General features: G+C 39.6%; 1 protein-coding gene across 3 annotated transcripts; it reads left to right on the top strand.

The window, feature by feature from the left end:
* Positions 1–3,082: 3,082 nt before the first annotated feature.
* On the top strand, positions 3,083–13,049 carry LOC117300379 (CMP-N-acetylneuraminate-beta-galactosamide-alpha-2,3-sialyltransferase 1-like). 3 transcript variants are annotated; one of them, XM_033784155.1, is made up of 8 exons: positions 3,083–3,639; positions 4,825–5,227; positions 5,638–5,800; positions 6,796–6,955; positions 8,747–8,855; positions 9,181–9,254; positions 9,507–9,619; positions 10,832–13,049. In XM_033784155.1, exons 2-8 carry the CDS (start codon positions 4,925–4,927, stop codon positions 11,044–11,046), a joined length of 1,137 nt encoding a protein of 378 aa, XP_033640046.1. In that variant the 5' UTR covers positions 3,083–3,639; positions 4,825–4,924; the 3' UTR covers positions 11,047–13,049. The 3 variants fall into 3 exon arrangements, with proteins under 3 accessions (XP_033640046.1, XP_033640045.1, XP_033640048.1); XM_033784154.1 differs by having other exon boundaries at positions 3,083–3,796; XM_033784157.1 differs by lacking the exon at positions 3,083–3,639 and having other exon boundaries at positions 5,173–5,227; positions 5,610–5,800.
* Positions 13,050–13,431: the final 382 nt, after the last annotated feature.

Genomic DNA, 13,431 nt, shown 5'->3' with positions numbered 1-13,431 from the left:
CTTTAACCTCCTTTCTACATCACGTAAACTCTTATCGGCACCATGCCCGGGCTGATATGCTACAAGCTATAGTTTATAATAAACAAGGAACATCTTATTAGTTAAACACAACACTGACACATCTAATTCAACTGACTTCAGAACAGATTAATATTTGGCATTTCCACTGAAATGAAACTCAAAACATCAACTTATTCCGGATGCAAGGACATAACACATTTTCAGGATTTAACTATAAAAAAAGGTTCTTTTGAAACATACTCAAAAAGATAAGTGCTCCGACTGTAAAACCAATACCATGAAATCATTAACTTGTAAAATGATGTTAAACCTTAAACTTTGTGAATCAGTTAGACATAACAGATTAAAACAATAAATGATCACAACTACAATTTTACATTAACTTTAATACCAAAGATCAAAACTCACCCCGAGATGTGGCTGTGACGAAGACTGTCTCTAAGCTTTTACCAATTGATGCAAAACACTCGTCAGTTCAGAATGACTTTTTAGCCCTCTGTGCGACACGTTATATACCCTAAAAATCTGCTGGTCAGCGACGCCAGACCAATCTCTGATTGGTCTATAGCTGAAGAGTACTGAATATTTATGATACCTAGGGAAGTCTCAAATGCTACCATTGGTCAATTCACATAGTATTTTCCAGAAGATCACCCATTCTGGGGTTGTGCAATTCGAGATTTTACCAACTGGAAGAAACTTTCCAGACCCTCATTTCAACCTTAAAAACTGATTGCCTCATTACTCAATGACACCAAACTATGTACCCCAACTCCCAAAATAACTGTCAAGGCTGTGGGAAAAGATCCTTGAAACAATGAGACCAATAGTATTTGTGAAGGGCTCTGGTATCTATTCCAATCATCACCCATGATTACCAGTTTGTTAAAAGCCCTTAATTGTGTTCATATAGTCACTGTGACTCCACAGGGCCCGGTGTAGACAAACCATCTGCCCAGACATCAAAGAATCAGAACTTCTATAAAACATATTAAAGGAGGGCAATTCTATTTCCCGACAAAAATAAAAACTATACACTTTTGATCGTTGCCGAATAAAACGTCTGGGAAAGGTTATGGTGCCGTATGGACAGCTTATGGTCTGAACTTTGTTTCTACGTCGTTGTTTCTCCGCACCCACACTCTGGAACTCTCTTCCTTTACATATTCGAGCTACAACGTCTTTGGACATTTTTCAAAACTCTGCTAAAAACCCACCTATTCAAAATTTCTCATGATTGACTTTCTGTCTGTTTTTAACCATTATTATTATTATTATTAACTTTCATATGGCACCAAAAAGTCCGAAAACACTGGGTGAGCACTGCTCACTTTTGTGAAGGGTTAAAAAAAATTATGCTGCGCAGGAATTCAATACAAGCTTATGTCGGCTAATGGGTATTCTAAAGAAGAAGTAGCCAACATCTTTGACATTCCTTTTTTCAACAAACCGTTTTTGAATAATTAATTTATTTAATCTCCATCTGGTTATTCAGGAATCACTTTTCAACTAATCTTACACGAACTTAAATGTGGGGTGGAGGTTTTGATTCAAAGTCACAGATGTAAAGAAAGAAAGCAAACAAAACCAGTTTACGTGGAAATTGCAACATGTAGGCCTACCACAGCCCATCCTGACTCCCATGAACACACAACTGTGAGTCTACCAGGGAAAGTTTCAATGCTAAAAGAAAAACAATGCTAAATACTGTTCACTCATGCTAACCCAAACTAATTGCAATTGATCATGAATTTATATCACTCACCCTCAATTTTGTAAACTCACAAATTGGAAGGCTATATTCCTGCGCAGCCTGATTTCCATACCCTCACAAAAGTGAGCAGTGCTCACCCAGGCATTAATTATTTCGGACTTCCTTGTGTCATATGAAAGTTTAGACCATAATCTATCCAGACATATCATCCTTTTTCCCCAGAATCGTATATTTTTCATTCGGCAGCCATTTCAAAAGTCACTAAAGCTTTTTTTAGACAGTCGAGCTAGGCGCTCCAGAGTTAGTTTGTGTTATGAAATCCGCTGCTGTTTGTTATCAGCTGATCATTTTAGTACACCAATAACGGCGAGTTGATAAGCTTATGAGATAGGCTTATGAGATAGAGCAAGGTCGACCTGCTCTATTCCTAAAACGTTGTTATGGAGTTAACGGTAATGATTCAGTTCAATTCATTCATCCTTTTATAGTTGCCTATTGAACCATTGATCCATAAACTAAAGTTTATTGGTCCATATTGTACAACACAGTATTCACGCAAATACAATACAGTATATTCACGCAAATAAATCGTAAGTATGTTTTTGCGTGTGTAGCTATATGTATATCGTAGGCAGTTGTTCGTATAATTTGTTATGTATGAATCATTCAATGGGCAACGATTTCAACATAATCATAACCACGAGTAATAGATATTTCACTTGGACTTGAGGCCGAAACGCAAACTTTAGGCAATAGACATAAAACAATTGATTTCCAAATCGATGTTTGTATAAGAACGAATTGGTAAAGATTCCTGTGAGTCGAGTTCAGGTTCAGATTAACACCACATCCTTCTTCTTTCGAGAATGATGTCACCAAAGAATGCAAGTTTTGTTTGTAGTTAACCCAGTAAACCGAAAAATACAAGTGTAATTTTCGCTTCATATGATCACGTAGAAATGGGAAGTTTTCAATGTTGATCCCCGTCCATTACTGTACTATTCAATAGTGCTCCATGGTCACACTGACTGAATTAACATAACGGAACGCATGGGTGACACCCTCTGTTCTGACAACCTTGATACGTAGCCCTGAACCCAAACCGTATGGTCACACAAGGCATTGGTTCACCCAATGCGTGCATATAATAATAGCTCCATGTATAATACGCTCAAAGACATGCACGCATCATGGTGCTAAATACTTCGAAGAGCTTCAAGCATCTCCCCCGAGATTAAAAAAAAGGGAATCGAAGAAACATCTGGTTTGCTTGGGATTTTTCGTGAGGCTTTGCGTGTAGAAAGTGTGCACCAAGTATACATTGTTATGAACCTCTGAACACAGATATTTTATTCACGGGACAATTTAAGTTGGCAACGGTCATCCAGAATCGTTTCCTCTATGTATGAATGAAGAGTTTTGGATGTGCATTGGAGCATTGCGAAATTACCCTTTCTATTCACCGGAGGACTGGACTGCGTGCACCTCTCTACTCTAACACATGCACCAACCGGCCATTTTGCCCGGCTGTCGTCGGTTTGGCCTGAGCTTGTGTATTATAATTAATAAATGGGAGTGACTATAATCAATAATACACGTGGCAGAAACTGTGCTGTAATTGTGTATAATAGGCCTACTGTAGTTAAGAGAGGCAAGTACGATTTACATTATAGTCCATCTGTAAACAAGGACTGCCGCGTTTTGAAAGGGTAAGGGCACCACGGCATTTTGTCCTTGGCAAAGGGCTCCCTTATGACCTGAGGAAATTGTGTGAAATTCCTCTTGAGCATTTCAAGGGCACCAAGGCAATGGAGGGGCGTGGAGGCTGATGCCTCCGTGAATTATCAGGCCTGATGTAGTGCGCCCTGACATTGACCCACTTTTAGCGAGCAAACTTCACTCAGGTATGTACACAGCCATGGAGGAATAAGTCCTCCATGGTTCAACTTAATTATAGTCACCACGGAGTAAACTTTGTCGTGGCTATCATCATACAGGAAGGAACTTACAAACGGATGCAGCAGTATATGAGCATACAGAGCGACAGGAACTGCACACACAGTAAGGTTCAATTGGGTTAGAAGGTCACAGTCCGAAAACGTTTAATGGTCATGCACAATTAAGGGAATCAATGTGTGGTGAACAGGTTTTCAACTAGTGGTTTAAACCCACCGAGGCCTGGTTCTTGATAATTTTACCGAGACGAAGTCGAGGTAAATTATAAAGAACCAGGCCTCGGCGGGTTTAAACCACTAGTTGAAAACCGATTCAACACACTTTGATCCCCATTCATAAATACCTTTAGGTATACATCAACTCTGAAAGGTTTTCACTGAAGCCACTAGACCAAAAAACACTTGTTGTGCGTATATGGGTTAGCACACATGGCGATCCCTACAAAAATAAAAAATTGTTGTTACCCAAACAAATTGAGATAGTCAGATGGATCGGACCTTTCAATTGCCCTTTTCGAATACACGGCTTCGGTTTTGAATTCGTCTTCAGGCTTCTCTGGTCTGAAGCCCTGAACGCATATAGCACACGCATAGCCAAAACAAAAAAGATGGGCCTACATGTATAGCTAGCCTGAGCAGAAGCCGGGCGTGGATTCGGGAAGTGTCTATATCAACGTCACAGTCTGAGTTGTGCAAACCGAGCTTAGAAAACTATACGGAATAAGAAGACATAAATGGAAAGGAAAAAAAAGCCCAGATGGTTTGTAACAATGTCACACAATACTTGTTCAGAAATAGTGTTGAATTTGTTTGAAACAGAGCACTCAATCATGGGAGAGTATTTTTTTTTACAATGGGAAACTTTGAGGCGCTAGGTGCATGGCAGCAGACTTATCGGGTTAGTTTCCATCGTTTACGTAGTTCTGAGCCTGCGCACATTATCGAGAACAATGGATTTTACCTGGTAAGTCTGCTGCCACCAAGCGTCCTGAAAGTCTCCCATTGAAAGTTTTCAGAAAGTATTGAATTTTGTCACATCATCTTTTATCACGATTGAAATGCTGACATTCGGCCGCAATTTAATTTGTTTATCATCAATTCAACTTGACCACTATCTCCTCTCCTTTCCATTAGGCACGACACCCAACTGACAACAATGCGACATCACGTTACACCAACTACACGTTGCAAACTGCTGTGATGCTTCTCATAGGATCTCTCAAATCCAAGGAAAATGAGGAAAGCACATGTATTAGTGTCAACATTATGCCGACTCCTAATAACCGGTATTCGATCTCTGACCTGGAGGAAAGTGTCGATTCTCGCTACTTTTACAATTCTTGCATTCATTGCAGTGACTCTTATGCAAAGGTATTTCGCAGCGACAAAGCTGTCAAATCTTCTCGAACGTGGTTTTATTGAAAGACCGACCAGAAGCGGAGTATCGCTAGTCGATAATCAACGGATAACTAATGGGATTGATTCAACAAACTTTCAGCAAAGTGTGCCTGGGAGAATCGATTACTTTGAACCGTCGGTAAGTAAAGTATTTTAATCGAATACCACTTTCCTGTTTATTTGCTTCATAACGGAACATATCGACCATTTTCATTTGCATGATGTTTTCAGAGCTACTAACGAGCAAATTTTGTTTTTGATCACAGACTGATGCAATTTGCGAATAAAAATCAGAAGCATCTTGAGTTCACTTCAACAATAATTTATTATATGTCAGTTATACAATTATTTAATAGTATATTTTTATTTATCCTTGTTCAGTAAACCTTCTTTATAATAGCCTGTATACATGTACATTTGGCAGTTTGGACATAATGTCGAGCTGAATTGAAATTGGAAAAAAAAATACATGGTGTGACGACATCTAGCTTTTCTCGAGCAAACCTAATTGCACGGCACAGTCCTTTTTCTTCCCCTGGCCACCCATAGATATGTCCACGAAGCATAGCGTCTCTACCGGCTCACTCCAGATGGTTCAGGGAGAGATTCAAACCAAACGTCAAGATGTTCCTGGACGTAAATGACATTGCAAACTTGGATAACTCGTCATTTTATGATCTACCGTTCGGCCTCAAGAATGAGAACCTTACACGTAAGTATAGACTGTAACGAACCGGTTCGTACTGGGTCGAAATCTGGTCTGCCTCCTAGTCTCCCACTACCCCCCCCCATAAGAACAGGGTGGTTGGGGTGACCTGCTGGGCGGTTAAACCGTCAGGATGAAACTTGCTATCAAAGATGGCGGTCAATGACGTCACTTGCAATCCATCTTAGTTTTAGCCGCTCCTCGCAAAATGTGATAATGATTAAACTCACGCAACCGTTCATACATTATTGGTTGGCAGTGGAGTTGCTAATTAGGCATGCGTCACGCCACAACTCATTATGTGTTGCTAGTATTTAACAGTACGCATTATAACACACCTGTATTCTGGTTGGCTGAAACACGGTCACGTGGGATGAACTAATGTAGGATAGTGATCGCGCGCGCGTGTTTTGCGGGAATAGTACCAGAGCGGACTATAGTCTTTGCAAATAGTGCAAAATACCCTTTTCTGTTCTTATTTGACATTTAAGACCGAGCTGTGTTATAAAACATATTATTGACTTGCATAATTCGGTAACTAGTGTGCATTACGTCTATTTCCCCTCGGGCCTGTGAATGACCAGAAGAGGGGCCTATATTTCCCTCGGCCTTCGGCCTCGGGAAATAGGTCGCTCTTCTGGTCACTGAAAGTCCCTCGTGGGAATAGACGTATACTAGTTACCTCGTTGCCAGTTAATATCTGTATACTGTCTGCTGAATGTATCCATTTGTGCACTTCGCAATATCAACCAATGTTAAATTGAATATTAACAAAAATAAAAAATAAACAGTTTTAAAGTTGTTAAGCCTCTTCAAAACAAACCAATTAAGTTTACAAGTAAATTCAATTTGTAGTAAAGTGAGCCGCTATATGTTGGCGCAACCAAGACCAGAATGATAATGTCCCGTAGGTAAATACTATGGTCAGTAGGTATCCATGAACATTTCTTGCTTTATTTATTAACAAAATAACACCTGAAATTGTCTTTGACTCATTTCAGTCTTGAAGGACATATTACGTCATCCAAAGTTTAAGAACCCCTCACTCGGCTCGTTGAGGGCAGGCAAGGACTGCCTGAGCTGTGCCGTGGTTGGCTCTGGTGGTATACTCAACGGTTCGCACGCCGGCCGCGAGATCGATTCACACGACCTTGTTTTCAGGTAAGAGGTGGTTCAATGCATTGGACACTAATTGGTTATTACTCTAAATAATTGTTCGCATAAAAATTTGCTCGGCCCAGCGGCCAGACTATTCAGGACCGCTGGGATGGGCTAATCAGCTTGCACAGATTCTTGTTCAGGAAGTACGTCATGTGTGCAGTGCATAGAAATATGGTGCAGTGTGAGTGTGATGCATGATGGGGCTGCGCATTATTAAAGGGTCTATGTAACTTTTGTAGGACAAAAAACACAATGTCCACAGATTTACACTAAACTTACACAGTTTGAAGATAATGATAGTAGAAAGCTTCCCTGAAAATATTACGTGCTGAGGTGCTGTAGTTTTTGGGAAATGAGTAAAACAATGTCATGAAAATAATTTTCGTCTCATGAGACGGAAATTATTTTAATCATTTACAAACATATTTTCATGACATTGTTTTACTCATTTCTCAAAAACTACAGCACCTCAGTAAGTAATATTTGAAGGGAAGCTTTCCACCATCATTATCTTCAAATCTGTAAGTTTAATGTAAATCTATGGGCATTTTGAAAAGGTACCCAAATCCTTTAAACCAATGAGCGTGCATGATGGGGCACTTTTTGGCCGCCTAAGTAAAATTTGATTTGAAAAAAAAAATTTTTTTTTGTATCTGAAAGGAGAAAAGGAGTTGGCCACTTTTCTGCCGCCAGGGTAAAATCTGCTTTTTAGGTGGCAGAAAAGCAGAGAGATAGAAAATTGCATTTTCACAAAACGTTTAATCTGCTTTTCTACTATTGTCATAGCAGATAAGAAATGACCACTTTTCGTCCGCCAGTAGTAAAGGAGATAACGTAAAACCTGCTTTTCTGGTAACAGTAAAGTAGAAATGCATTTTCCCAAAACGTTCAATCTGATTTTCAGGTAGCAGAAAAGTACAAAAGTAGAAAAATTCAAAAACAAATTAAATCTGCTTTTCTGCAATTCTGGTACCAGCAGAACAGATGACAACTTTTCTTCCTCCATCTATATCACATGCAAAGTTTAAAATCCTACCTTTAGCATCATGTTCTATAGGGCAGTATATTGAGTTACTGCACCATGTGCGGCTCATAGGAGTAAGTGCATTTTCTTGGTTTCTTCATCGGCAATTGCCCATCAAGATGGCGGCTGGGTGACGTCATCAATGCATAAGGTCTGTGGTGAAAGACATTTATATTCATGCTGAAAAAGGGGTTGGACTTTGTTCGCATTCCAGATCCAATATGAAACCATTGGGGATAACAATTATGTAAGCTGTTTGAAATAAAAACACAATGGGTATAGTCAAGGTCATGATATTTTATACGTGACGTCATCACCCTGCTATAGACGATGTGACCTATGTTTACATTCAAACCGCCCTCTGTTGACAAAACACTATATACGTCATGTTTCGCCGGGCACTGAGTTGCGTAGTCACTGTAAGATTGCGTACACTTTCTAGCTGGCTGCCAAAACACAAAGGTATGCGCGCGAATCATCTTATGGTTTTCGTGTGACGTCGGAGGTCACATCGTCTATAATAAGAGGTTAAACGATGACGAAACTAATGATAGAAACGCATATGTACAATGCAATGTAATACGAATGTCCACGCATCCAGGAAGAATAATCCCTATATAGGAATACACAATCTGAGAAACATTACCGCGTTAATTCTCGTATTTAAATTTGGGGACATAAAAACTTGTATCTTTTTACGGAAAGTGAAATGTTTCTCAAAATGCCTTCTAACAAGACATTTCTTTGATTGACTTTTGTGATTATAGGTTGAACAAGGCGGTCACTTATGGAAAGCACGCCGACAACGTTGGACAAAAGACGAATTTGTACATCTTCTTCCCCCAGTCGGCCCATCTCCAAACTTTGAAAACAACGGTAAAAAAAGTGTTGTTTAATATTTTGTTTTAAAACAAAATTATGTTTTTGTTTTGTAGGAATCCTTTTTATGAAACTGGTTACTTGTCAGAACATAATATTTTGTTCACTCTTGAAATAAGTTAATATGGATGTATGCCATAATGTAGGACTGGCGGTAGAGAGATGGATAAACTTGATGCATGCCATCATGTGGTGCTATGTGGTGAATGCATGTACACTTTTACATGAATATACAGTTGATTCTTCACACAGTTGTGCCACCCTACAAAACCAGTATACTCGCAGAAAATTTTTCCAATTAATTTTCGTTTCTTTATTTCAGAATGTGAGTTTGTTGTACGCCATGTTCAACTCATTTGATTTAAGCTACGCTGCTGAAATGTTCGGGATTGGCAAGTAAGTATTGCATTAGACTAGTTCCCTGTCCTTATCTGCAGGGACAGGGACATATGTTGGTGTTATGTATGTCATGTACGTCAGACTTAACTGCGAATCTAAAGAACAATGAAGCACTTTATATAAGAGTGGACTGAACTGATTTTTGCCGTCAAGCTAGTAATAATATTGTTTTTTAATGTACAAAGCAAAGTTTACGTTTATTACGTGGTGGTTAAATGGATGTGTTTTGTCCCCCCCCCCCCCCTACAGGAGAAACCACAAGTTACGAGCTGACCCCACTAAAGTCAAGATAATCCACCCAAATTTCTTCCGCTACGTCTTCGCCAAGTACCTGGATGGCAAATCCATGAAGCCCACAACGGGTAAGTTTAAGGGACCATAATGCGGACGCACGAGTCTCACGTGGATCAGGGCTCATTAAGAACAACAACAACATTATGCTTATCAGAACAGGGTTACCAGCCAACTTACGTACACTTGGTGACTGGTATCTTGCTTATTTCTGCTAGGCAAAAAATTGTTAACCAAGATCTTCTGCTTTTAAGCAGCTCTATTAAATTGGGCCCTGATGGCAAATTCACATGGTTACGACATATATTGTGATGGCACCATCTCGGTCATTTCCCTGTGTTCAGTATAGCAGTAATGGATACTAATAAATTCATTGCACAAAAAAAGAACCAGACTATATTTTTTCTTCCAGCCTCGGTTTGATTAAATTGAGTTTAATGTGAGAAAATCAGGATTTCCACACCGTGATAAGGGGCTTGAGGACCACATGCTTGGCTTAACAGACCTTAATTATGAGCAGTGTATTCAAGCCATGTGAGGGAAGTTATTCCCTTTTCTATGGTAACCCCTTTTCAATGATACCACTTTTTGAGGTAACCACTTTTCGAGGTAACCGCTTTTCAAGGTAACCACTTTTCAATGTTACCACTTTTGAAGGCAACCACTTTACAAGGTAAACACTTTTCAAGTTTACCACTTTTTAAGGCAACCACTTTTCAAGGTAACCACTTTTCAAGGTAACCCTTTTCAAGGTTACCTTTTTCAAAGTAATCCTTTTCAAGGTAATCCTTTTCAAGGTAATCCTTTTCAAAGTAATCCTTTTCAAGGTAATCCTTTTCAAGGTAATCCTTTTCAAAGTAATCCTTTTCAAAGTAATCCTTTTCAAGGTATTCCTTTTCAAGGTAACTCTTTTCAAGGTAATTCTTTTCAAGGTAATCCTTTTCAAGGTAACCCTTTTCAAGGTAACCCTTTTCAAGGTAACCCTTTTCAAGGTAACCCTTTTCAAGGTAACCCTTTTCAAGGTAACTCTTTTCAAGGTAATCCTTTTCAAGGTAATCCTTTTCAAGGTAACCACTTTCAGGGTAACCCTGTTGGTAACCACTATTCAGGGTTTACCCCTTTTCAAGGTACTCACTTTTTACGAACAAAATATAATTTTTTAAAGCAAGTTTTATGGTTTGTAGAATTTGATTGTTTCTAATGATTGTCTTTTGTAATTTGGCACCCGTGCCACGATCTGAGACAAAATAATGAAAGAAATGTATTGTTTTTTTCCTCCTCAGGGGCGGTTGCAGTCATGCTCGCCTTACACCTATGTGACTCTGTAACCATCTACGGGTTTGGATACGATCCACGCTACACAATGCATTACTACGACACGAGATTCATCAAGCGCTCGTACAAATCGACGTGGACGCATGACGTCGAAAACGAGAAAAGACTTTGGGACAAACTACACGATGATGGCGCCATTCGCTTTTTCAAGAGAGACACGTGACACGTGTTGGGGCTCTTTTTGTTGGCACGGACAAAATAAAACTCGCCGCGGATTAGGTCGATGTGGAATTCTGTTAAGCTTTGCCTTCACCGGGGCCCATTTGCATAGAGTTGCTTAAGCACAAAATTCTGCTTTAGCAACAAATCCTTGCTTAGTAAAATCAGATTACCGGGCCAAGACCCCACTCAATGTTATGCTAAGTACAGCTATATACCAGTGAGTCATAAGCAAGGTATATGGCATGAAATCTTGGCCAGTAATATGCGTACAATAAATGAGCTATTTTCGTGCTTAAGCATTTTTTTTTTTGCTTAAGCAGCTCTATGAAATTGGCCCCAGGTCAGCAGCAGGATTCTTCTGTCTACATCTGCGAGGATAAAGACGGGTACTTTCTTTTCAGAACCAGAGATGTCATTGGATTGAATGACGTCATTGGTGACGTAAGCTTTCTATATCTGTGTTTTGATTGGTCCGAGGAAACGTTTGGCAGCTGCACTTTCGGTCGTCTTCACATGGATGTAGGTCAAAGGTGATTATGGATGGGATTGACATAGGCTAGAGGCCACTTTCTTGCGTCCATGCCTCGACGGTGTGACATCAGATGTCAAGGCATACACAGCAGGAGCGTCTTCGTTTATTAACTTGTGTGCGACAATGCCAAGATGCAGCAGGCATAATCTTTATTCCTTACGTTTTCTGACATCTTGTTCAAAGATCGATCCGACAAGCGTAGTTACACCAACCGAATTCAAAACTTACGGAGTCTTGAAACGGCCTGAATTTGTGCACCACTGCATGCTTTCCTCACTTAAAATGCATGAAAACGGCTTTGATCTGTACCCTTCATTTCCCATACTTAACAGCTTTTTGGAAGCGTCTGGGATAAGCACGCACCGCTTCTCCATGCCTACTTACAACAAATTTGCTGCAATCAGTTTTCTGATATGCATCCGCATTGTTTTGCAGTTTGTTGAAAATCGCTGGAACTGCGTGCAGGCCGTTTCAAATGTCACCACTTTCCACAATACGCCCAAAATCAACAAAAGAAAAAAACACCAACAAACGGTAGACTAAACAACGATAACAGAGCTAAACGGGGACAATAACCACTGCCCACGTATTACGTTATATACTGTGACAACGAAAAAGCGTCCTATGTTACACGAAAAAAGCACTGGAAAAAAAACCAGGTTTCTAACAGCGGGAAAATTAAACGCGCACGATTGGCTTCTGGCTATACCTCATGCGAGAAGGCTAAACCAATGTGTGGCAGGAGTGGCTAAAGAACAGTAACAAATAAATAAACGCAGCGCGATCCTGACAAGAAGCACTTCAACAAATCCGATTTGTTCTTTGCGCTGGTGACAATAACATGTCCCCTATAGGCTACGCTTGTCAATATTACAATGGTCGCTTAGAAACGCAACACGCTTTTTGTTCTTTATTCGTCTTTGTCGAAAGAACCGTAAGCTCGAAGATACTTTTGTAGAAAAGGAGTAAAGACATGTCAGTTTAAGGTGTGGTAGGCAACCATTATAGAGGGAAACCCCAAACAATCACGTGTTGTTTTATGCTCATGATGGGATACACTAAGTGAGAACACTGGTCTTTGACAATTACCAAACGGGTACAGTGCCTTTAATGCATGAAATTTAGGCTGTATATAGGATTAGCAGTTGTCGAAAAGATGTATTAAATTCAACCGAAATCAGTATCGTTCGATCATTCGACCATGTGGATACTTTTAAAATGTCAAAATAAATGTCAAAGTCGAAACAATATTATGATCACCAATATACACTTTTTTCAAGAGCTCAATAGTGTCCAGTGCCTATAACAGGAGGGTACATTTTTTGGGGGCTATCATTATCTTGATCCCCTCACACCCAGCCAAAAATATGAGGGGATAGATTTGTGTAGCCTTTGTTCCTCAAGCCCATCATGGGAGGATTGATTTCTTTGTCCGTTGTTCATAAAATTGATTTATTCTTTATGAAATAATAAACCAGGACAATCAATATACAAAAAGAGTATTCAAGGGTGATTTGTATGTTTTAACGGACTATCAGTTTATAACTACCCATTAAACGTGGTATATTGGAACAGTTGGAAAATTATTCCATGGGCATTTATTTTCTCAGCTGTCGAACTTTCCCCTGTTTATCATTCTTTGTTTTGTCTGTCTAAAAGGAAACCACAACAGCTTTTTGTTCGATTGTTTTAAAGGCAGTGGACACTATTGGTAATATTGTCAAAGACTAGCCTTCACAGATAATAATGAAAGAAAAAACACCCATGTCACACGAAGTTGTGTGCGTTTAGATGGTTGATTTCGAGACCTCAAGTTCTAAATCTGAGGTCTCAAAATCAAATTCGTGGAAAATT

Source organism: Asterias rubens, chromosome 15, assembly GCF_902459465.1.
Source record: "Asterias rubens chromosome 15, eAstRub1.3, whole genome shotgun sequence".
NCBI lineage: Eukaryota > Metazoa > Echinodermata > Asteroidea > Forcipulatida > Asteriidae > Asterias > Asterias rubens.
The sequence above is the reverse complement of the archived record's forward strand: the minus strand, read 5'-3'. Positions and strand labels throughout refer to the sequence as shown.

What these genes read in the sequence shown, in the direction of transcription:
- LOC117300379 (XM_033784155.1), top strand. Translation starts at nt 4,925, where the DNA reads ATGAGGAAAGCACATGTATTAGTGTCAACATTATGCCGACTCCTAATA. An exon ending in GAAATGTTCGGGATTGGCAA is followed by an intron (nt 9,255 to 9,506) that starts GTAAGTATTGCA and finishes CCCCCCCTACAG; the next exon opens with GAGAAACCACAAGTTACGAG. An exon ending in ATCCATGAAGCCCACAACGG is followed by an intron (nt 9,620 to 10,831) that starts GTAAGTTTAAGG and finishes TTTCCTCCTCAG; the next exon opens with GGGCGGTTGCAGTCATGCTC.